Raw genomic sequence first — 24,520 nt, 5'->3', positions numbered from 1 at the left:
TCAACCAACATCGGACATGGTACAGCATTAAGTACATACCAAAATATCTTAGACATAACATCGCCTTCCTTATTGGTCACAGTCAAAGAATGCGCAGCTAGCGCCTTTCAGTTTGTACTGCTAACATATTGAAGGGTATTCATTCCATCTCCTGATATATGGTTTGTTGTTAGCAAATTCCACCCCAAATAACAAATCCCAGCCTCCATCCTCACCTACAACTATCATTCGAATGGAGTCAGCAGTGCTAGTAGCTTATTATGAGAAACATTGTAACCCATGAGTGAGCCCAGTAACTCCCCGATAAGCCTCCCCATCAGGGTCCCTGAAATAATTAACAATAGGCCAAATATTAGCAGTTTCACTAAAACGCTGACTGTCCAATAAACCCTCCCATTTATGTAAAGTGTGGGAAGTATGGGTTCTGTCTAAAGCGTGGGATCCCATTTGATTCTTGTCCATAAAACAAAAACTCAATTCAAGATCTTGTTAAGCCATAGTATGCATTGCATTACAAGATTAGTCATAAGTAACAGCTTATCCCAAGCTCGCTATTTTTGATATATGTGCCAATGTACCCTGAAATGTTTTAGAAGAAATATAGATCCAAGCAAATCCATTCTATACATCCGGCGGTTTCCTTGGTAATACAGCAAACCTCAGTGCCTTACTTAAGAATGAGCACATAGAGAATTGTTATAAAGAGATTAAAGAAGGCCAAATGAGAAACTGATTTACAATGCAAGGTGCAATGTATGCTATGACAAGAAAGTGAGATAGTTTAGTGAGTTATGACACTGTCTACTGATATATTTGTGTTACCAGGGTGTCTTTGGGCTGCACGCCTGTCATTTAACTGAGTGTCATCACTCCAAGCCTAACAGATGGCTTCCATAGCGATCAATAAAGTATTTTACCAATATCGAGAGACAATGCAGCTTTGCAGCCTTTTCACCAGAAATGGTGGCTATTAACATGAGGCGGATATTCAGAAAGGCAGCTATTAACATGAGGCGGATATTCAGAAAGGCAGAGAGAACAACAATTACAGCTTTGTAATTGGCGTTAATCACAAACCATCAACAATTACATGTATCAAAATGATTTCCGGCGTTACATTTAAATGATGTTTTTGTTATATATTCAAACAGCAAAGGAAGCAACAAGCTAAAATACATTTCTTAAATCACCTTGATGATTTAATCTAACAATCTCTAACAGGTTCAATCAAGCAAATACAATTTTTCATCGTATTCTTTAACAATTAAATGAAAGGGAAAGGAACGAAAAAAGATAAGAAATAATATTTATAAGCAAAAAAATTGTTCGCACTAGAAAGTGTTTAACATCAATGAAAGGAAATCGAAAATAGTATAAACTCTAAGCACATTCCCATTTGCAAAATATTATCTGCACTATGTGTTGTAAAGATTACATGACAACAATTACAGTTTTTACCTGTGGACAATGTCTTCTTCATAGGACCCCAGATCCTGTCTCCTCCGTATGATATCTGGAACATCACAGGGCAAGATGTTATATTCGGCTGCGAGGTCTTCGCCTACCCGATGGCGTCCATCGAATGGAAGAAGAACGGCACAGAGATGATGCTGCCTGGAGATGACCCTCACATATCCGTCCAGGTACGCATGCGCACACCCATCACAAGGTATCAACATCAGAAGTAAACAAAGGCTAGAGAGCACAGCATGAGAGATCTTATGAGGACCGCAAAAGATATCTTATGTAGCTAATCTAGGACCTAACCTATGCAGTCTGAAGGAGAGGACGAGGCAAAGATGGAATAGAGAAATGTATATAATTTAGGGGTAAATATGGTAGAAGAGTGAAGCCTATTCACAATGAAAAAGTTGCCAAGAAAAATAATCAATAGCAACCTGCGGTGGTTCCTTCCTTAGGGCGCAGGATCGTCGCCCCCTAATATTTTTGCCCCCCTGGCCCTATTCCAGCGCGAGTGTTATCTCTGCAGCGCTTGTGTTCTGAGGGAGTTTCTGCTCGATTTTAATGACCCGTTTTTGTATTTGTTTTTAAATTACTTTGATAGTTTTCCCCTGGTCTTACTTGCCTGGCCTCGCATACCCTCTCTCTGCCACCTCACTTGCACTGTAATTCAGGAATTTCACCGCGTTTTGCGGGTCCTTCGCCCCTGACTCGTGGCGGCCATCTTAGGTGAGGGGGTCCCAGCGCGCCTGCAAGTCCTCTCTCCATTTCGTTAGGAGAGTACTTAGGTAGCCATGCTCACGCGCAGCGGACACGCGCAGCATGGACGCCGAACTGACGCCGGAGTTACGCCAGAGTTCAGCCCGTCTGTGCCCGTCCGGGCCCGGACGGGCTTAGGGCTGGTCCCTATGCAAGATCCGTCGGAGTCATCACGTACGTGTATCAGGTATGGCAGGGAAGATCTCTTGTCACGCCGGACTCTTCACCCGCCCTCTTGTAAATATGCCCAGGAAGGATTGCCACCATTTTTGTCGTGTAGGGCGTGCAGTGTGGTTCAGAAGACGGTCTCCGCTAAATCAGCGCTCTCCATCGCGCTGCTGAACTGTCGGTCGTTGCCTAGCCACGCTATTGAGATTAACTCCCTTATATTGGACCACGAGCTGGATGTGCTATTCTTAACCGAGACTTGGCTCTCCTCCAGCTCGGGTCCTGATATAGTTAGAGCACTCCCCCCTGGCTATCTTATTTCACATCAGGACAGGCCTGTAGGGAGGGGAGGAGGAGTTGCTATCCTCTACAGGGACTCATTAGTCTGCAAGGTCCAGGAGGGAGGGGTGAGCGATTGTGAGAGCTATCAGTTCTCCCTTCGCCTATCCCATACCGCATCCATGGCGGGTTTGCTTATCTATCGCCCTCCGGGTGCCCTGGGAAATTTTCTCAATTCTCTCTTGGAAACTACTGCTCTTCTTGCCTCTTCCACGGGCAACTTCGTTATGTTAGGCGACTTTAACATTCACCTGGACGACCCTCTTAATCCCCTGGGAGTGGATCTGCTAGGTGACCTCAAAGTGTTTGGGATTCACCTGGCCAATTCGGGCGCTACTCATGATAAAGGCCACTTGCTGGACCCTATACTTTCCAACTCGGTGGGCCTTAGAGCATTTCCATCGTTGGCTCTACCCTGGACAGACCACTTTATGGTGCCTGCCCAGTGGCAGTTTGACATCTCAGCTGCCCCGGCCCCCAGGGCTTTTGTCTTGGACAGAGCCTGGTCTAGGCTCCCAGTGAATACATGGGTGGCACATTTGGAGGCGTCACGACCTCCCCCTGGGCCGAATCTGCGGGTGGCGGATGAGAACCTTAACGCCTGGCTTACCAACTCATTGGATGCTCTCCTTCCCAAAAAAAACAACTTACTAAGGGGAAGAGAGTAGGATCCGCACCCTGGTATACACCTGAACTGAGAACGCTAAGGAAGGGCTGCAAGAGGCTGGAGCGCTCCTGGAGGAAAGATTGGAGCGAAACGAGCCGTAGAGAATACCGGGCGGCTCTTAGTACCTACAAGTCTGCTATTCGGGTAGCTAAAACTGGATTCTTTACGGAGAGAATTGGCTCTGCGGCCAACTCCTCGAAGGAATCGTTTAGGGTCATCAAAGAACTTTTGAAAGCTCCCGAACCTCAGGTCACTCACGAGGACCCACGTGAGAAATGCTCAGAGTTGGCCACTTTCTTTAGAACCAAAATTGATAACATCCTTGCTTCCCTTCCCCGGCTAACCGAGGATGTCTCCTCGAGCGACAGTCCAGGGTTTCAATCTAGGGTGCGACCTGTGGAGTTGGACTCTCTTGGTCCGGTTACTGTGGAAGAAGTCCTCACAGTGCTAACATCTATGAAAAGTGGCTCTCCGAAAGATCCTGCCCCCATGAAATACCTGAAGCAGGTGGCCCATACCATCGGCGGGCCTGTGACGGACCTTATTAATCTGTCTCTTGCCCAAGGAGTAGTACCCCCCAGTTGGAAATGTGCGGTTGTGAAGGCTCTTTTAAAGAAGCCTAACTTGGATCCAGCCGACCTTGCCAATTTTAGGCCTATATCCCTGCTTCCCGGCATCAGTAAGGTGGCCGAGAAGCTGGTGAATAGTCGCCTTTCACGCTGGGCAATTCTCAAACTGGGTTTCGTCCCGGTCAGGGGACCGATACCGCCCTGCTGGCAGTCGTGGAAAGTGCAAGGAGCATTTTGGATTCAGGGGGATCAGTGGCAGTGATCCTCCTGGACCTCAGTGCTGCCTTTGACACCGTAGACCATTAGGTGCTTCTCCGACGGCTGTCAGGGGTGGGGGTCTCTGGGGTGGCCCTCAAGTGGTTCGTCTTCTTTTTGGAAGGCCGGTCATTTGAGGTGTGGGAAGGCCCTGAGAAATCATCCTCAGTACCTCTCCAGTGCGGTGTGCCACAGGGCTCTTCGTTGAGCCCTACTTTATTTAACACCTACATGGCCCCTCTGGAGAGCGTGGTACTGCCTCTGGGTATTAAGATCATCAGCTACGCTGATGATACCCAGCTGGTAGTAGGCCTCCCACAATCGACTCATCATCCCGACCGGTTGCACACATGCCTGGAGAAGATCTTTACATGGATGTGTAGCTCAGCCCTCAAGCTTAACGGCTCTAAGACGGAACTGATGCTGCTGGGGAACTCTTCACCTTCTCTACCTCCTAGCAGCTGGCCCAGTTGTTTGGGACCCGTGCCCACCCCTAAGCAGGAGATCAAGAGCCTCGGGGTGTGGCTTGAGCAGGACCTTTCCTTTAAAACACACGCGAAAAAGATCTCAGGCGTGTGTTTCGGCCTGCTCCGTTCAGCCCGGAAGATCCTACCTCTCCTGCCGGCAGCCTCTAGGAGGTTACTCATTCAGGGGCTTATCATCTCGCGGTTGGATTTTAGTAATGTCCTATTTTTGGGTGCCCCGGAATGTACACTAAACAAACTGCAGCAAGTGCAGAATGCGGCCGCCAGGCTTTTGACGGATGTCCCTAGGCGTCAGTCTGCTCGCCCCGCACTAAAGGCGCTACATTGGCTCCCCGTCAGAGAGAGGGTTAAATTTAAGTCGCTTTGCATAGCCCACAAACTTCTACAGGGGAAAGGGCCACCTATCCTTGAGGATATGGTCCAAGCCTATAAGGCTCCCCGCTCTCTCCGCTCCGACCATCAACACCTGCTGCAGGTCAGGAGGGTGAGGAAAGAAAGAACTGGTGGAAGAAAATTCTCCATAAGGGTGGCCACCCTGTGGAATTCCCTCCCTCTGTACTTGCGGTCGGAAGCAAGTTTTTTACGTTTTCGTAAACTCTTGAAAACTTTTTTGTTTCCTGCCTGATCTCTTGTGCCGATGTGATGTTGCTTCCCTCTGGATAAGCGCGGGGATGCCTTATGGTAACCAGGCGCTATATTAAAATTCGTAATAATAATAATAATAATAATAAATTAAATTAAGTAAACATGTGACTGCAAAATAAATTAGCCCACAGCAGTCAGATGTTTGCCACGGGCCAGTTTCTTAATCCTTTCCAGTCTCAGTGCGTGGGGCAGGCCAGGGGTGGGGCTTGAGAATATGATTGACAGCACAGCTGCAGAGAACAACCAGTCAACAAGGAAGTGTGCATGTCGGGTTCAACAGGTGCCTTTCCCTGGTCAACCTGACATGCGCACTCTCCATTACTCCAACCTACATAGTTAGTGGAGCCCGGGGATCAAATCTACAGTCTTCTGGTCTCCAAAGAAGCATAAATTGGTCTGCTCAGGTAGATCCTGGTGCTGCTCTCATGGGAGCAGTATCTGGATTGGCTCAAAGTCGGATTATTAGGACCTCTGGTGCACACTGCAAAGGCAGTCCTGTCCTCGAAGCAATGGGGTCATTAATGGCTAATCACCAGTAGCAGTCTGCAGTAGGTGTTTCTGTAGGGCAGTGACGTGGGCAGGGGGAGGAGCAGGGTGGGGGGTAGTAATGTATGGATTACGGAGTTTTACAGGTAAGTAAACATTAAAAAAAATAAAACGAATTTCGTAGCGCACCCTGCATCACATTTTGCGATGCAGGGCGCACTACGAAATTCGTTTTATTTATTTAAATTGTTTACTTACCTTCAATTATCCATACTCCAGTTTTTAGCACCCCCCACCCAGCCCCTCCCCCTCCCCGCCTCTCTGCCCCACCAAAACACCCTCCACTGGCTGCGGCTGCCTAGGAGTGCTAGGAGTGCAAGGAGGCCCAGTAGTGACAGACCCGGGGGGGGGGGGGGGGTAGAGGAAAAAGGACAGACCAAAACTTTGCATTGGGCTTCCTGCTAAGGGGAGACAGAAAATTACCTCCTCCCTCAACTCTTTTTTTCGCGGTGATAACAGGCAAGAATGGGGGAGGCACCCAGGGACAGGGTTTCTTGCAGGTGTCAGAGGGAAAGTCATCCAACTGGAAGGTTGAAGGGGACCCTGTAATTAGTATGGGCAATAGCACCCCAATGGATTCTGATGCACAGGCTCCTACCAGGACGTTTCCATGTGCCACCCATGAAAAAGATAATAATATGAAGGTCTCTTTTTGGGTCTTGTTAGTTAATTGGTATGACATTTACTGAAAAACAAAGATGAAAGTGAAGTTATAGTTAAGTATTGTAAAAAGATCATACTCTAGGTTAAAAATAAAACCTCAGAAGTTCACTGGGAAAAACGGTTCAAGTAACCTTATAGTTAGGTTAGACGCTAAGATCTTAGCTTCTGGTAAATAGACACCCTTAGAAATTCACAGCAAAAACAAAGCTTAAAGTGACGTTATTATTAAATGTTGTAACACCAAAAAAAACATTTAAAAAACAAACAAAATATTGAAATTCACCAGTTATAGATGGCTGAGCTAAGTATACATGTTAATTACATCATTGAAGACCCCATCCACCAAATATGACAGTTGCTATTAGCTTTTCATACTGGAAGGTATTCAGCAAAGTACAGGTAGACCCAATTTTCCATAACCTTTGTAGTACTAATGAACGTAGTCTTTTGCAACAACCAGAAGAAGAAGCAGAATATGAATCAAATCTGTGAAACCACCCTGATTAAGTAGATATTACACTCTTTATTTACTGGAATGGAGGTGTGTAATGAAATGTAATGGATCTGTTGCCATTAATGTGATCACCAACTTATCAAGCCTTGAATAATGTGTTCATAATAGAATGCGGTCATCATTTACGATAATTAGTTATGCCTGATAGATACCTTTTCTGACATAGATGCTTCAAGTTGCAGTATGATTTCAAGCATTTTTTAAATGGTGTACACCATTCTACTCTTCTCAAAAGTATGTGTCTGTACTCACCCATAGAGTATGCATTCTACGACAATGTATAAGTCTCAGTATTTGCACTGAGATTTGGAAATAAATATCTGTTAATAGCACTACACTAGAACTCCTAAATGTTGGTATGTGTACAGAAATCCACATGTATTGTGAAGAAAAGCTTTCGTTTTTTGAGCCTTTGAATTTATCCACAAACTATTTAAAACATACATCTGCAACTAACACTAGTTACACTCATTCTCTACCTTCTTTCAATGAACTACTGCTTGCTCTGTATATGTTTGTGGGCTCTTTTCCAAAATGATCTAGAAGCTTATTTGGTAATTTGAGGAGCAGTAACTAGGATGATGTCACCTTTGATGTCATTTAACAGATCATGAGTGATATAATATGTGAGGGCATAAGCAGTGGATAGCCCTGTGATTGGAGGACTAGGCCAGAGGTGTGTAACTGAAGTTCCAGCCTCTTAGCAAATCCCAATAAAGACCTGATCTCCCATTTTTACATGCACATTATTTCACCCTGTTAGAAAACATGTATGTGGTAGTTGGTATATTTGTTGGGGTCTGTACCTATGGGCATAAAACAACTTTGACTAAACCCTTCACTTAATATGTGCAGTGCGCCTCATTTTGAGAAAATGCCAAATTGCAGATACATTTTATGCCAATTTTGTACTTATTCCACTAGGGCAGTTTATCTTTTGTTTTGTGTATTTGTACGCCTGTGTAATTTTGCTAATATTTTTGCACTTGCACATAGTCCAGCATACACATTTGCATCCTACATTTCCAAAAATGCGGCCCCATATGTAATGCACCCTAAACCTTCATACATCAGCAGCCATAAATAAAGTGAATCAATGTACCCTTTTACTGATACAAGACTGACGACTTTCTTCTGGAAGGTCTTAGTTACTAAATGTGCCTAATTTGCCAGGTATTAATTTGTCAGGTACACGCAGTCGGTATCTGGAGGAGCTGCATTACATTCCTTAAATATTTAGTGAACATTAGAGTCATTTTCTGGGGTGTCCAAAACCATTAAGTAGGACAAATGTTCTCTCCTGAGGTGAAGAACTACCACAGACTAGGTCTGTTTTTCATGTTCTGCGAGACGGTGGGCTATCATCGATACCTGTTTATAATTCCTCTTGGTGTACTCCTTGGAAGGAAACTCACAAATTCATCTCGTTGAGCTTGTGTGCAGCACTATTGCAATACTAGTCTTGTCTTGTGTTTGGCTTACATCCACCTTTCTCCGTCTCTCGACTCCCAATGCCAGAGGTTGTTGTCTTTTTATCATAAGAAATTTCCACTTGCCTTGGTTAGCTTGATTGCTGTGTGGTTGTATTTTTCCATCCCCGACTGACTGCCAAGACCTAGAGGGATAAATAAATAGCTTTTTGATGTTTTCTAATTGCCTCTTATAATGAAGCTTGTAGAGGTTAAGGGCAAACAACGTAATTAAAACCACACAGAAGGCTTGACAATCTGGAACAGAGAAGTGGTGGTTATTGGCTAAAAGATGTTTCCAAATTTAATGTGCGCATATTTTAATTTTTTCCATTTGAGTCACAATAACAGTTTAAACCACACTGTATACTATTAAAATAGAAACCAAATCTTCCTTTGTCCTTTCAATACAATGCACAAGTCTTAACATTTAATCTTTATTTTAACATGGTATGAATGTGAAGCCTTCTCTTGATTTGAGAATAGTCTTTAGTGATGATTAAAAGATTCTTCAGTTCAGATCACCAGTTTCTTGTAGTAAGTATTTACACGATTTTGTGTAAGAATCAAATTCATAATATGTAGAGGCATGCTGGTGAGTGTTAGACCTGGCACCGTTGGCATGGGTCTCCCCTGTATTTTTTGCAATTGCATCCTGTGTTTTTGCTGTGTGTTGGACTCCATTTTACTGGTCTAGATGCTTTCAGCCAGTGCCAAAGTGTAAGTGCTCCCTTTGTAAATTTTTGTTATGGATTAGTGATTCCATGATTGGCATATTTGATTTACTAATCAGACCCTAGTACAGTGCACTGTGTGTGCCCCGGGCCTGTAAATCAAATGCTGCTAATGGGCTGCAGCACTGATTGTGCCACCCACAGAAGCAGCCTGAAAGATGTAACTCTGGCCTGCCATTGCAGAGCCTGTGTGCAGTCTGGGACTGCCATGTCGATTTGACAAGTGCACACACTTGCCAGTCCCTAACCTTCCCTTTTCTTCCATGTTACTCACCCCTAAGGCAGGCCCAAGGTACCCCTGTGGCAGGGTAATTGTTTGTGAAAGGTAGGACATGCTCTGATGTGTGTAGCATGTTCCGGTAGCGAAGTACTGCCAATTTTGTTTTTCTCTATTGCAAGGCTACCTGCTCCAATAGGCTAGAATGAGAGTTTTTTTCATAACATCTTATAAACATATCTGCCCCTGGGAACAAGGTAGAAAAGTAAAGTGTGATATGCCTGAACTCAGAATGTTAAAATGCATCTTTTAGTGAGGGTTTTTTTTCATTCTGTGTTTGAAAATACCACTTTTAGAAAATAGGTATTTTCTTGCTTAACCATCCAGTATGCCTCTGCTAGGTTTGTGTATTGCATGTCTGACTTTTGGATGACAGGGGCTGGGGGGAAGCAGTGGCTCCATGGAGCCTGATGAGTCAGGGCTGGACTGAATAGACCTGGACTGCATTTAGAGTAGGGGGAGGAGATTTCCTTTCACCTGAATGGGCCTGGTCTGCCTTCAACAATGCTGCCAGGAAGCTGCACCAGTGAGGACAGAACTTGTTTTGGCTGGGTACAGACACTCTCTGCCTTCAGAGAACAGTTTATTTTTGTGTATAAAAACAGGGGCCCAGACCCCAGACTTTTAGATCACTTCTGGGAATCAAGAAGAACCTTTGCCAAGGAGAAGAGCCGGAGAAGCTAAAAAGGAATACTGCACCTGTGCTGTTTGCTGTCTGGGGTTGGCCTGCAGTGGCTACTTGCTGCCAAGGAAAGGAGGAAAGGACCTTGCTGTTTACTTTGCACCTGCTTGAAAGAAGATCTCCAAGGGTTTGAAACTGAGCTTGCCTCCTGTTCTGAAGTCTCAGGGACACAAAGACTTCACCACCACCTCCCCTGAATTTCCTTGCTCAAAATCCTAATCTGCAAAAGAGGTGCCTGCAGCAATTCTGGACCTCTAGAGACTGTTTTCCTCTGGGAGCTGGAAAATCGATGCAACTTCGAAGAAGCGAGACGCATCCGCACCTGTTTCCGACATATCACCGAAAAAACCATTTCAGCGCCTGCCTCGCATCGAGAAATCGCTGCATCAAGTGCACCGATCTCTGAAGTCCGAGATCATTGCACCGAGTTTGACGCAAGGCCTGCTGTGTCGCTGCACGAGTTCACGCATTGTCACCGGATCGTCGCATCGCATCAAGGCGCCAAGTCTGTCGCATCGTTGGGGGACGCAGTAAGAAATCGATGCATCACCTCTCCACGCAGTAAGAAACCAATGATCTACTCTTCTACGGTAAGAAGCTGATGCATCACCTCTCCTGCGCTGTATTAAGGAATCAACGCATTACCTCCCCCAGAGCAAGGAACCGATGCATCACCTTTCCTGAGTGTAAGAACTGAAGCATCACCTTTCCTGCAGCCTGTTTTGTTTGTTTGCGTGACGCATCCCAGGTACTTTGTGAGAAAAGTGTTGCATCGCAATTTGCTTTGAACTGAGCAATTTCTACCACCTGAAAGTCATATTTTAATTACTGTATTGTGGCTATTTGTCGTTTGGTCTCGTTTTGGGTTTAGATAAAGATTACTTATTTTCTAAACTGGTGTGGTGTCCATTTGTAGTGTCTTCACTGTATTACTGTATGTGTTCACAAATGCTTTACACACTGCCTCTGAGATAAGCCTGTCTGCTCGTGCCAAGCTACCAAGGGGGTGAGCAGGGGTTATTTTAGATGTGTATCCCCCTTACCCTGACTAGAAGCAAGGGTCCCTATTTGAACAAAGGTACCTACCTCTGCCAACTAGAGACCCCCATTTCAAACAGTGAGTATGTCTAATGATAAGGTTTCCCTCTGACAGTTGTCTGGTGAGAGTGGTATACGCGCAGGCTTCAATGGCATGGGGAGAACTCAATTCACACTCTTCCTACTTACCAGCATACCCCCACCTTTAGAAATATTTATTAGAGAAATCCACCACAAGAACATCCGTCTTAACACATTGGTTTCTGACTAAGTAATGGATTATGTATCACTGGCGTGACTGGCGTGAACCCCTCTTTTCAGGAGAGGAACACCAAGGTATATCTGCTAAGTCCCAAGAGCATTTATATTTAATGTACCCTCTTCGGAGGAAAGGAGAATGGGCAGGTGTCTCAAACTCCATATTACAACAGTATGATCATTCACTTAAGGAATGTTAGAAGTCAAACAACCCTGTCAGAGTAACTCTTACTTGTAGAGAATGAGAGAGTCAGAGATCCCCGCCCTGGCCTCTAGAGGCAGAAGACATACACAATTGTTTTTTTTTTTACAATAAAGGTTTATTTATTATGCACTATTTATGCATAAATCTTAGGTATTAAAATGATGGCAATAATTAATGTAATTTCAGGAATCATAATGTGAAACAAGTTGAATGTTAGAAATGCTTTATATGTTTTACACAACACATCCCCTCCTTCTATTTTAGATTTGTCTAGTCCCTACCTTTTATCTACACATGTTATCAGCCACAGAGTTATTGTATTCTCTGCATGATTTATATACCAAGCCATGCAAGTATCCCTGCACAGCTTAGAAAGTTATTGGGTGTGCAATGCGATAGTACTTTGGCATCTCCGCTAAGCAATCAGTCATTGTGTCTGCTCTACCCAAATCCTCTGTCCTGTCCTTATGCCTTCTCCTGTAATGATTCTCTATGGAGAAGGGAGGGGAAGTTATGTACATCTTGTTGGATCATCACTTCAAATCACTAGTAGTGTCTCTTCTAACCAAAAAATACGGAAGGTAGGCAAACATTGGCGCATGTATATTCTTCTAAGCCTGATTTCTGCAAAGTCTTATGGTCTTGCAGCTCTAATCATTGAACATAGTCCTGCTGATTTCAAAGAACAAACCATTTTGGGTCTCTGTATTGGTTGAGTAACTAATGTCAACTTGTAACTTAGGAAATAATGTCTTAGAAGAATATGGTGATTTCAGGCATCAACCATTAACATTACTACTCTGAAAATTTGTTTTTTAGACCCTGAGCATGACAGTCACATGTAATCTACAGAATGCTCTCATGTTGGCACACAATTAGGCCTGGCTTGTGCTAGGGTAAGATTGGCTGGAGTTTAGGATGGTGAGGGTTTTATGGATTTAGGGATGGGTGGAGTATAGAGGTAGAAAATGTTTTTTAGGATTTAAGGATAGGTAGATTTGAGGGGTAGTGAGGGATTTTAGGAGTCATGGATGGGTGAAGTTTACGGGCGGTGAGGCTCCAGCTTCCACAGACTGAAATCCCAGAGGTGGCGCGATTACCAGTCCGCCACCCAGTTGTCCATGCCCGGGAGATGGTCCACCACTACCGATACATAGTGCTCGAGGCATTATTCCCAGAAACTCTTCAACAGATCTGACAGGGCTTTGGAACGGGTACCACCCAAGTGAGTGTTATTTAGCGCACTGCTGCTACATTGTCCATTTTCAGGAGCACATAGCGTCGGGTGCGTTCCCTCATTCAGCACTGGACTGCGAAAGAACCCGCCATCCAGACTGTTGATGTGCATGGTCTCTTTGGATGCAGACCGTTCACCATCAGTGGTGATCTCGCCACAACGAGCTGCCCAACCCAAGTCACTGGCATTGGATTCTATCACTAAGTCCAGTTGAGAGCCAAAGATTGCCCATCCGTTCCAGGCCTACATATGACTGCACCACCACTGAAGCTCCTCTTTGGCTTGTACCAAGAATGGGCATGCTGAGAGTAAGCAAGATGCATTTAGGCACTGCAGGACGTGAAAGTACAGGGGCCCTGGAAAATTGTGCTGTGAGGAGGATGACAAGGGGCCCACCACCCTGGCGATCTGATGAAGGGAAGTCGAGGGCTTCGCCATGGTCCTGCGCACTTCATGCCAGATCATTTCATTTTCCGGCATGGAAGGCTCAAGGTGAATTCCACCGAATTGACCACAAACTCCAAGAAGACCAGAGACTGTGATGAGATTAGTGCTGGTTGATTACATGCCCAATGGACAGGAGCAGGTCTACTGCCCTGTGAAGGTGCAACCTCAAAGCCTGGTTGCATTGGTCCATGAGGAGCATATCATCTAGATAGACTATCATGTGGACTCACGATGCCCGTAGCACCTCCATCACCTGCTTGACAACCTTGGTGAACACCACAGGGTGGAAGAAAGACAGTAAGGCAGGTAGTTAAATTCAAAGGTCTGAGTTGCCCACTGGAACTGCAGGAAACAACGGTATAGCGAGAACAATGGGATCGTCAGAGAAGCATCTTTTCGATCCAGGTGAACCACCCAAATGTTGGGGAAGAGAAGGTCCCTGAGAAGATGGATACCTTCTATCTTGAAGTAGGGATAAATAAGCCACTTGGTAAACTCCGAGAGGTTGATCCCCGGCGCTGTCCCCCATCCGGTTTGTCCACAAGAAATATATTGCTAAGGAAACCTGCAGGTCGGAACATTCTTGGGGAATTAGCCCCGTTGGCCAGAAGCTCCTGGACCTCCTATTGGGTGAGGGCCGCTTGCCTGCCCACAAAGTGAATGGATTGAGGGGGGCACGGTTGGGATGTGGAGTCACAGAAGTCTATGTGGAAACTCTGAACTATCTGCAGAACCTAAGCATCGGTAGTAAGAGTCCTCCACACATGCATGAAATGGGCCAACCTGACCCCAATCACTTGTGAGAAATCAAATGCGCATTCACCATAAGAGCTGAAGGAGGAGGGGCCTCGGCTCGGGGAACCACCTCTGGACCCTCTATGCCTTCGAGCTCCCTTCGTAGGGTAGAATCCCCTTATACGCTGTTGATCCTGGTACTGGCCTCTTCTGGGTGCATGACCTCTGCCGGGGGCTTGAATGTGCTGACGGCCAGCCGAACCGAACCTGCCATGGCTGACCCTAGCAAAAACCGGAGGGTTAAAGATGCGCTTGTTGGAGGATTGCGTTTTATCGAGCAAGGTGAATGTGGAGACAAACTTTCCGAGCTCCTTGATAAATGTCTCATCAAAGAGCCCAACATGTGCAACTTACCCCACCATAGAGGTCACCAGATCTTCTAACTTTGGGTCAATCTTAATAAGGAGAGACCAGTGCCACTCAGTAGATAAGGTGCAATTGGCTTTCCCCAAAATGCTACTGCATGCGGGGCCCAACTGGAAAGTACCTCGGGCGATATAAGGGTACCTGATTGCGTGGCATCCTCAGCCATATCTAGGATCCTTGTTAAATGTCCTGTTAGGTCCAACAACTTACCCTGGCAAGACTGCCAGGAGTGGTTGATGCCTTTTTTGGGGTCATTCACATATTTCGCTAACAACATGGCCGTTTTGGAACCAATTTCTGGAGTGGCTGCCACTTTGCCCTCAAGAGAAGGCCTGGGGCATGTGGCCTGCAGGATTTTATTAATCTCCTGGTCTAAAGGCTTACGCAGCCTCCCAGCCACGTACATGGTAACTTTTGTTACTGGAATCCACTCTGCTGAACGGGAATGCATCAGGGCATTAGGGTTGAGCATGTCAGAATCTGCCCCATCAGGGGTATCTACCTAGAGGGCCACCTCCAAATTATTGCTCTGGCGATCCAAGGGTGCTCTGACTCATTATCCGACCCAGCAAGAGAACCCTCAGAAGTCAAAGGGGAGAGAGGGGAAGGGTCATCAAGTGGTTCCTGGGACTACCATTCTAGCTAGGGTCTCGGGAGTTTGCCTGGACCCATTAAGGCTTTCTTCAGCCCGCAAAGGCATCCAGGTCCACCCCAAGAGGGTGCTTGTGAGGGTTCTCAGAACGTGCAGCCAGCCTATGAGGTAAGGGTCCGAGGGCGAGAGGGGTTAAAAACACTTGGGCATACTCCAATAAAGTCTTCTTCAGAGGCACCACCACCTCAGAGACCGCCCTGTGGATTGATGCATCAATGGCATCACAATACTCATCAGACACTAGGAAGTAGGTCACTCCTTCCTCCGGGGTGTAGGCATCGTCATACCTCTCCATTATGTGCTAAATGGAGGTAAAGCTCCCTAGGGCAGCAGAGGTGCACAGGGTATATTTGGGCTGGGGGGAACCCAGGAAATATGTGGTAGCAAGCTACATGTCAAAACAGCCAGCAACTGCAGGACACAATCCAGCATTGTTTTTCAGTGGCCTTTAAAAACAGCCTGGGTCAGTGTCCTGCGAATGATGCACTGCGGGCCCAACAGAAATACAGACTCTTGAGGGTATAAGCACTGCTAATGGACACCTGTCCTTTACAGACCCCAGAGAGCGTCTACGATGAGTGCAGCACGAGAGCCACGAAAATCACCCCAAAGGGTATTTAGACTCCGCTCAACTCTGGCAGTCTTCACATTCACTCGCACGATCAGGGACGTTCAGAAGAGAATGTAGGTCCGCGCTGAAACGTCACTGATTACGCCAACATGAGGAGAAGTGTTGGCTAGATGCGGCATCAACGCATGCCCTCTTGCGGCCAGAGAGCAAAGTATTCCCGCAGCCACCAGAAATCGGGGACTGTAACACCCCGACAGTAAAGAAACGTGACCAATCGACCACCATGCAATATTACAGCAGAAAAATCAAGAAGCAACATCGAGACCGAGGTCCCTTACTCATCTCAGAAAGAGGACGAGGGCAGGCGGACAGTGAATGAGGAGGGTCCTGCTGGGCCTGGATTGGACCCTTGTGGGTTGTTTGTATTTCCCTTAGGATGATGGGTGTAAGGGTGGTGGACACCAGGGTCATAAGTAAGAGTTACAGCTAGGACACAAATCTGTACAGGCCAGTAAATGACAACCACATGCTGGATGGCTGGTATGGACCGGAAGTCCCGAGCAACTCCAGTCCCTTTATTTAAGCCCTCCGGCCACGCCTGGCCAGAGAGTGCTACATTGTCTGGTGGTGCTTCTGGGGCTCTGCCCCGAGGGGACCGAAACACTAGACCGTTACAATGGGGAATGTAGTTGTTATTGTTCATGTTTAAAGGGCTGCTGTGAAAAGAAAGGAAGAAAGCGATGGCATAATCCTCGCCTCCGGGTCCTGCAATAGAATTACGCATTGATCCTAAAGATTTACAGACAATTACAGCACCGGTGCATGCACACTGGGTACTTGAATTTTGCTGAATAACTAAAAAAAAAAACTGGATGAAAATGCATTTAAGCAAGAAAAAGATTGAAATAAGCCAATCATTAAGGACCCTATTCACAAAAAATCTAATAAAAATACAGGCAGAGATTTACAATTCTAACTGAACATACTGCTATGTGTTTTTCAAATCACCAACATACCTCGAATTATGTCTGTAGAGCTGTGCTAGGCGTACTTCAGGAAATGCCATGTTACTTTTTGTGAAGGCTCCTTTTCCCTGTGTCTGGAGTTTTCCATAGGAGATGACTTTTTGCCTCTGAAGAAAGCCCTTCTCTTACACCTATTGCACTACTAGGGTGATACATTTCCTTTTCCATCCTGAAGGACAATTACTGCAGCCCATGTCGAGAACAAATCTCCAACGACTGTCAGGGTAAAAAGAGGTAAGAGAGGAATTTGAGAATGCCCACAAACATCCGTTTATGAGCGTTCTCACACCTTCGAGGCAAATCACACCTTGGAATGTCTTCTACCATATTTTGTGTATGATTTAAAACTGTGGTTTTCTTTGCGTTTGAGGTGTGGGAATCTGCACTGGTAAATGCACCAGCTATACCTTGGCAGGCATAAAAAAGGTAATGATGGCCATAAACTTAGGTTTAATACCAAATTGCATTTGTGACTAGGGCGTACAGTGTCTGCAAAATGACATGGCCTTTAATTCAGGATGATTCAGTTCTCCTTGCTGAACGTCACATGGCGATGTCCACCCTATTAAGAAAAGGCACTGATTTTGGTACCCCTTATTAATTTTGACACCTTTGACCAAGCTTCATCAAATTTGGCACACAGTAGAGTTCAAATATGAAGGCAATTTCCAAAGTTAAGCCCAAATTCGTTGGATGGCCCAAAGTTATTAAGAGTGTAAGCATGAGATTTCCTGTGGAGTGAAGTGTAAATCTTGACTACAGAGGACCGACTGTGGCTCTGTAGCATACATAACCACGTTCATCATATATTTTGATCGTATGATAAACATTACTGCAAGCTGTACCAATGTGGGTTATAAATAATTTCACAGGAGTTATCAAATTGCTATGTTCTGCGGAGTTATGAATGCCAATATTAACGGACACAGTTGTTCCCCAGTTCAGAGGAGGCCCCCAGAAGTATGAAGTGAGCGGGTGGCTACAGATCCAGGCAGTCCGCACCACAGACGAAGGAACCTACCACTGCTTTGCCAAGAACAAGGTCGGGGAGGTCATGGCTACTGCAAGCCTCAAAGTGCTCACTCCAGGTGAGAGGAATGTTCAATATTAGGGAGTTATGCTAACAGCGAAACATTGTATGGGCATACATTTGGGTATAATCGTTTCCAGAAGCTCGTAGAACAGCAAGAGAATGAAAAGCAGACATTTGTCCCGGAGCACTCTTGGTAAATCGTGTTGCAATGTCTTTCAGATTGGCATGTTAACTCAGTTCATAATTGTGTATTGAATTAGTCATTATAATACTTTAGGTGCTGTTAGTTCCTGCTCATTCCTAAAAGTTCTATGCACCGGATTTCTGGACAGTAGCTATAGTTGCAGGTACTACGTACCAGTTTTTTTTGGCCAACGTTTTACCGATGCACATTTTTCCAACAGAAAAATAAATGCTGCGTGCTTACTCGCTTTTATAACGTTGACACCCAGGGAGACAGACTCCCAGTCTAACATCATAAAATGAGCTCTGCACGAAAGGAACGGGATGGTAAGAAGTGCCAGCCCACGTTTTGAAAGAGAAATACACCATCTTGAGTGCATAATGTTATTTGATGTGATTTGAATAAACCTAGAGCAGACACGTGGCTAGATGGAAACCAAAAACAGTTGTCGTAAAAATAAAGTCACACTTAGTAGGGAAAAGTAGCAGCTCTCTTGTCCCACTGTTCATTAAATGGAAGGGTTCTCCCTCAATAAAACCATTGAAAATGTAACTCAGGCAAGGTTAAGCAAGGTTCTTGAAATATAATGCTTGAAAGCTGTAGTTGTTACATGCGGTTGTTAAGCTGAGTAATGAAATCTATATCTACAAAATGGCTGTTGTGAGTGCTAAGTCCAGAGGGTAAACAGCGTTTACAACGCAACTTTTACCACGCACTACCTTTACCACAAAACTTTTACAATGCAAGTCGTTACAACGACTTGCGCTGGGGGGGCGCTGTAGGATAGGGAATAGTTTTAATTTACTATCCAAAACCTTCCCTACTATCCACGGGGACTGGAGTTGCAATAGTAAATTAAACTATTCACTATCCAGCGCCCCCAACGCAAGTCGTTGTAACGACTTGCGTTGTAAAAGTTGCGTGGTAAAGGCATGTGTTGTAAAAGCATGCATAGTAACGACATACATCTGTCCAGAGCAGATAACTACAGAAAGAATAGGTTACTAACTGCATATGTCTAGGTTTCATAGAGTAGAGTTGTGCTTTAGGCTGGAGATAAGTTACCACACTTTCTCCAATGGGTAAAACATCTAAGCTGTGCAGATTTCCATATTTTCACCCACAATCTTATGGTGCATTGCATGGTGATTAAAGTATCGAAACTGATAGTTTCTACATTCATATCCAGTATAGTATGGAAAGCTCCCTTTCTTGCACTGTTCTCCTTCCCTCATGGTCCTCAAACCCTCCATTTTTTAGGTCTCGCCTGAGACAGACAGGGCATGTGCTGTTGCCTGCAAGATCTATTGTTCCTTGAAAAAAACAAAAACGAAAATGGGCCTGGAAACCATCCATTACATACAATTGATTGGCTGCCTTCTCGCTCATATTTATTTTGCTCCGTCAACAGCAGCTGATTCATTTTTTCAGTCTTGCTTCTTTGAATCTCACACACACAAAACACACATCCACACGCATGTACATGCACACATTCACACGCATGTACACACACACACACACATCTACTCACACACGTACACAGACACACACAGCACATATAAAACAAACTGTAATATACTAGCCTCACTAGATATTTACAGCTGGCACACTAACACATTGGGTTATCCTAAAAGTCATTTTCTGTTCTACTCAATGTAATAAAATAAACTTTCACATGTGCAATGACTCTGGCTGGCAAGTTTCACTTAAAGTAAGAAAAATGAGCAGCCGAGGGCCTAACAGTTCCAAAGTGCATAGAGCAGTGAATACAAACTGCAACAAACGACATGACGTCTATTCAGCTGCCATTATCTGGTCCCTACAGACTTATGTGAGGGCGGCACCAGTTGTTGAAATATAGCCATCTACCAAACTGCACTCTTGAAGCTGAGCATACACAGTCTTATAACGCAACCTATAGTTTTACAGAAAATTTCCAGGTGATAGTATATGTCGCAGTTTCGACCCCAAATGGAAGGCAGGCCGATTATTCCTTAAAACGGGGTCTTCATCAGGACCAAGAGAAGAGCAATCTACAAACCACCAGTAGGAGAATGGTGATGGGCCTCACGCTCAGGGCCAAGTGGCTCCTGGGTGCCGGTAAGTCAACTGTGGATGACAGTATTATAAGGAAATTGGAGCCAGGATATCTTATATGAGTTTGCATATATTGGTTGTATATATTGTACATTGGCACTTGAACTTTCGCCTCTTCCTTGACCTTTTCACGAGTACTGTTTCCAATCCCTTCCCCTCTTACTACGCACCATTGAGCAACTCTTATTTACGTAAATTATCTGCATAAACGTGCATTGATTATTGAATTTATGGTAAGGTTTATCAATTTATTTTACATTTCTTGAGTGTCTCTCATTATTTTTGGGTACTAAAGAAAAAATTATTCCCGTTGAGATCAATTGTCTTTCATACTATTCCATACCCCAGCCTTACGGCTATTTGGGGTTCCCCATTGTTTGTAATAGAACTTTATATAGGAGCAGCGATTGTCTTGAGTCTGTGATACATCGAGAATTTGAATTATAACATTTAGATTAGAGAAAAGTTTAGTTTTGAATATGCAGCCTTTTTTGTTATTGTTAGTTTGCGAGTCCTAGCTATGACCAAAGTTAGTTGAATTAAAATCATTGCAAAATGCTTCAGCCAAACTCGTCAGCATCAAAGACATATCCTGCATCTTTAGAGTGTGGAAAAATTGAGTTGGTCATAGGATATCTATTCACAAAACACTTATTTGAACTTTCCACCAAGTGATGCCCATAATTCGTGTGAGTCAATAACTAGAGTTATTAACATGGACTTTAAACACTAATACAACAATTTATAACATGCTGTTTCTTTACTTTCTGCTTCAGATCAGCTTAATACCGTAGGACATACCTTGCCGAAGTCGCGACAAGAGCTGTATGATGACGAAACAGAAGGTGATGACTATGATGACTATTATTGACTATGAGAAGACAGAGCTCTTCATGTAAGCTTCAGTCAAAAGAAAGACCTGAGATGAGGACATTGCCACAAATCTGCACCTACAAAGAAATGTTTCCTCTAGTTGGGACAGGGAGTTATCAAACTTGATTTCTGTCAAACACTGGTTGAAGAAATGGAGTTGCATCAATATTTAATTGTATACAGTTTCAAATTAATTGTACAGTAAATGGCAATCAGACGCATGCTGCCTTCAGTTCAACAAGAGTTCTAGGAAATGCCATGAGAATGCCGTATTTTGAATTTCTACTTTTAAAAAGTACGCCACCATTTCAAAAATCGGTCTAAAAGAATACTGAGATTACAAGTTGCTTATTGTCTCATTTAAGTTGAGAAAAAAAACTGCAAACTGGTTGACTCTTTTTTTTAGTTTGTAGCACAGCACAGGCATAACTGTTCCACCTTTCCGATTCCAAACAATAGTCTCTAAATGCCTATTTTTAGTCATGGGAGAATTGGCAAGTGCAGTAATGCTTCTGTGAATGATCTTCTGTAGATATGTGCTTGTCTTGCTTCTGTAAATACCCCTATTTATCTGCCACTGCATTGTTTGCTGTCACTAACTCTTTCAATCAATGCTTTCTCATACGGGGACCTGCATAGAATTCTCAACTACCTGGAGGAGCAGTAGTAAATGTAAAGTGAACAGTCTACAACTATCTCTATACAATATTTTGTGAAATAAACCAATTGTATTCTCTTGGGCTATTGCCAGATGATTGTCATATTACTAAACAGAAACAGTGACAGAGTGAAATAATGAAAGCAACATAGTGTGGTTGTTTCAGGCCATCAATTCATGATGTCAGACAGTGCAGCTCCTCTTCTACAGCAATATGTTTTTCATAGCTGTCATGTGTGTTGCATGCAGTTCATTTAGACCAGTTTCTTTTACACCAGCCTCATCCATACTACTCCCTCTAGCTGTGTACTAATTGCTCTGTCTTAACCTCTCTTACTACAGAGAAATCACCGAACCAATGTTACTCCTCGCCTTCACCTCTCACCTCCGTGGCATTTGGTTATGCATCTTGTTGTGATTACAGTGACAGTCCCAGCCCCACTTCACCTGCCCTCACGTCTCAAACCATATTACCATCAGCAATCAAGTTCCCATGCCTATACCCCACACTCTTCACCCTAGCACTCCTGAACACCTCATTCAACTCCATTTCAGCTTCTAACAATCATGCACCCTGATACAGGGAATACCATATGCTTCGACCCTTTAATTCTGACTGTGGAATGTTAGGTTCATATGTAACAAGTCTGCCTTTGTCATCAACCACTTTAGGTTCACCTTTCCCCTCTGGAACGTATCACCATCATAGCATGCTGGATGCAAACTAATGACACTCTTACCTACAGATATTGGCATTAACCACACTGCCTTCTCCCATGCCCTTCCAAACTTAAGGGACAGGAATTGTTTCATTCTAGGAACATCTTCTAATGTCACACCCCCAATGTCATTTGTACCCCCTTTCTCCCTACGAAGACACCCTTACCATCTTCCCCTACGTGTCCTCCCTCTTCTGAAGAAGTACCATTGAAAACATCTCCCTCTCCAAAAGCGTTTGGATACACTTATGACAACTTCACAGGCCTTTACCCATTGACATCACCTTGAATGAAAATTGCCACCTAATTCTGTCCCATAGATATTGCAACTTACAAATTCAACATAACAATAAAATAATAAATAATGTCCAAAGGCACTTTTGAGATTCCAGCTTCTCCCATTTTCACCCTTGCTAACTCCTTCAACCCCTTCAAGGATGCCCTACCCTCCCGTTTCAACATACTCTGCTCTCCTGAAGTGTTACCATCTCAGGTATATGTCCTCCTCTCCGAGCCTTTCCATTATATATAGCCCTATTAACCCACTCTGGAAGGGCACTCTTAAGCATGCAACATCCCAGTACTTTCAATCCCTTATACCATAACTCATATTTTACTCAGACCAGCAACCGAAGAGCGTACAAGCAGTCATTGTTTCCACTTGCCCAGGCATCATGAAATCATTGCTCGTGGCTAATAACGTTGCAACCTTCTTCTCTTTAAAAAGCCAAATTACCCAACTAGCATTTGCCCCTTTCTTTGCCTCACTCCTCGCTCCTCCTCCCTCTGGCCCATTCCATCCATCCACCCTTCCTTCCAACTCCTCATCCATCATCCTCATTCATCTACTATTTGGTCTACTTGTTCAGATGCCTTTGCACAACCATTGTTTAAAAAGATGTCCCTTTTTATGGGCCTCTGCCCTCTTAGTGAAATTCTACCTTGAAAAATTCTCACCTGAAGAAACTGACCTAAAAAAAGTCAGAAATGTAAAATTTACTAGCGAAAATTGATATATCCTAGGAAGAACTGGTGACAATAGCCCCAAGAATAACATGACTCATTGTGGGTCCGAGGCAGAATTATTTTAAAAACTTAACTCCAATTCGAAAAATGAATGATTTAAAAATAAAATGAATTTGGAAAATATAAAAGAAAATCTTAAACAAAATGTAGGTCGACAAACATAAAGACACGCAACACTTTCTTAAATTTACATTTCTAATAGGGAAAGAAGTATAGAGGTCATGAAGAAATCACTGAGCAAATAAAGTAAAGGAGGGGTGTGGTGGAATGGAGATAAATAGGGTAATGAGTAGCTGATTAAAAATGATACCATACCAAAACAAAACACAAAATGCCAGAACTAGTGTGGAGAAGAGTGACGTCTGTTGAATGAAAAGTTAGTCGTTTTTTTTTCATAAAACTATTAATTCTGCTATTATATTCTGTGAAGATCAATTGTCAGCAGAATTTCGGGAGAAAACGTATAACATTTTTACCAAAGTATGTTCCTCGCATAAAACATTTCACAAGATACCAGTGTGTGAATAGTTTGCACAGAACATGTCTCACATGTTGGTATTTCCCAAGACCTTTTTTATGAGAGGTGTGAGCTTGGGTACAACAAAAGTGATGCCAGATGCCAGCAAACAACATTTAGCACAAACCGCATAATACTGCAACATTTTCATGAAATTTCATTAAACTTCAAAAGAAAAAAATTGTGATTTTGCACACCCTTAATTGAGTCTGTGTCTTATAGGTAGTACATTTGGTATTTATTTGGCATTAGTTAGAGGTCATGGGACAGTCCGTTACAACACCAACACTATATAGTTACGAAACGTGTGCAACACTTTTAGACTTTTCTTTGAAGGCTGTCTAGTAGATACCAGTTAGTTCTAGCTATTTAGGGGAATTATTTGAGCAGGTGAACTCTTAAAGCCTCACTGAACACATCGTGGAGGATACAACATGCCATAACAAAACGTAACACAACACAACATACCATAGCATAGCACAACATGTCTACAAAGCATAACTTATCACATTAAAGCACAAAATAGCAATAATAGATAAAGCATGTTGAAGTGTGAAGTTTGTTGAATGATGAGTTAGGTCTTTTT

General features: G+C 44.0%; 1 protein-coding gene across 1 annotated transcript in view; it reads left to right on the top strand.

The window, feature by feature from the left end:
- Window positions 1-21,753, top strand: part of KAZALD1 (Kazal type serine peptidase inhibitor domain 1) — a 92,476-nt gene extending 70,723 nt beyond the window's left edge. The window contains exons 2-4 of the mRNA XM_078641165.1: window positions 1,483-1,643; window positions 17,768-17,915; window positions 20,918-21,753. Of these exons, the coding sequence (XP_078497291.1) occupies window positions 1,483-1,643; window positions 17,768-17,915; window positions 20,918-21,012 (404 nt within the window). The 3' untranslated portion in view covers window positions 21,013-21,753. The remainder of the gene's footprint in view (window positions 1-1,482; window positions 1,644-17,767; window positions 17,916-20,917) is intronic.
- Window positions 21,754-24,520: the final 2,767 nt, after the last annotated feature.

This window comes from Lissotriton helveticus, chromosome 5_1 (assembly GCF_964261635.1).
Source record: "Lissotriton helveticus chromosome 5_1, aLisHel1.1, whole genome shotgun sequence".
NCBI lineage: Eukaryota > Metazoa > Chordata > Amphibia > Caudata > Salamandridae > Lissotriton > Lissotriton helveticus.
The sequence above is the reverse complement of the archived record's forward strand: the minus strand, read 5'-3'. Positions and strand labels throughout refer to the sequence as shown.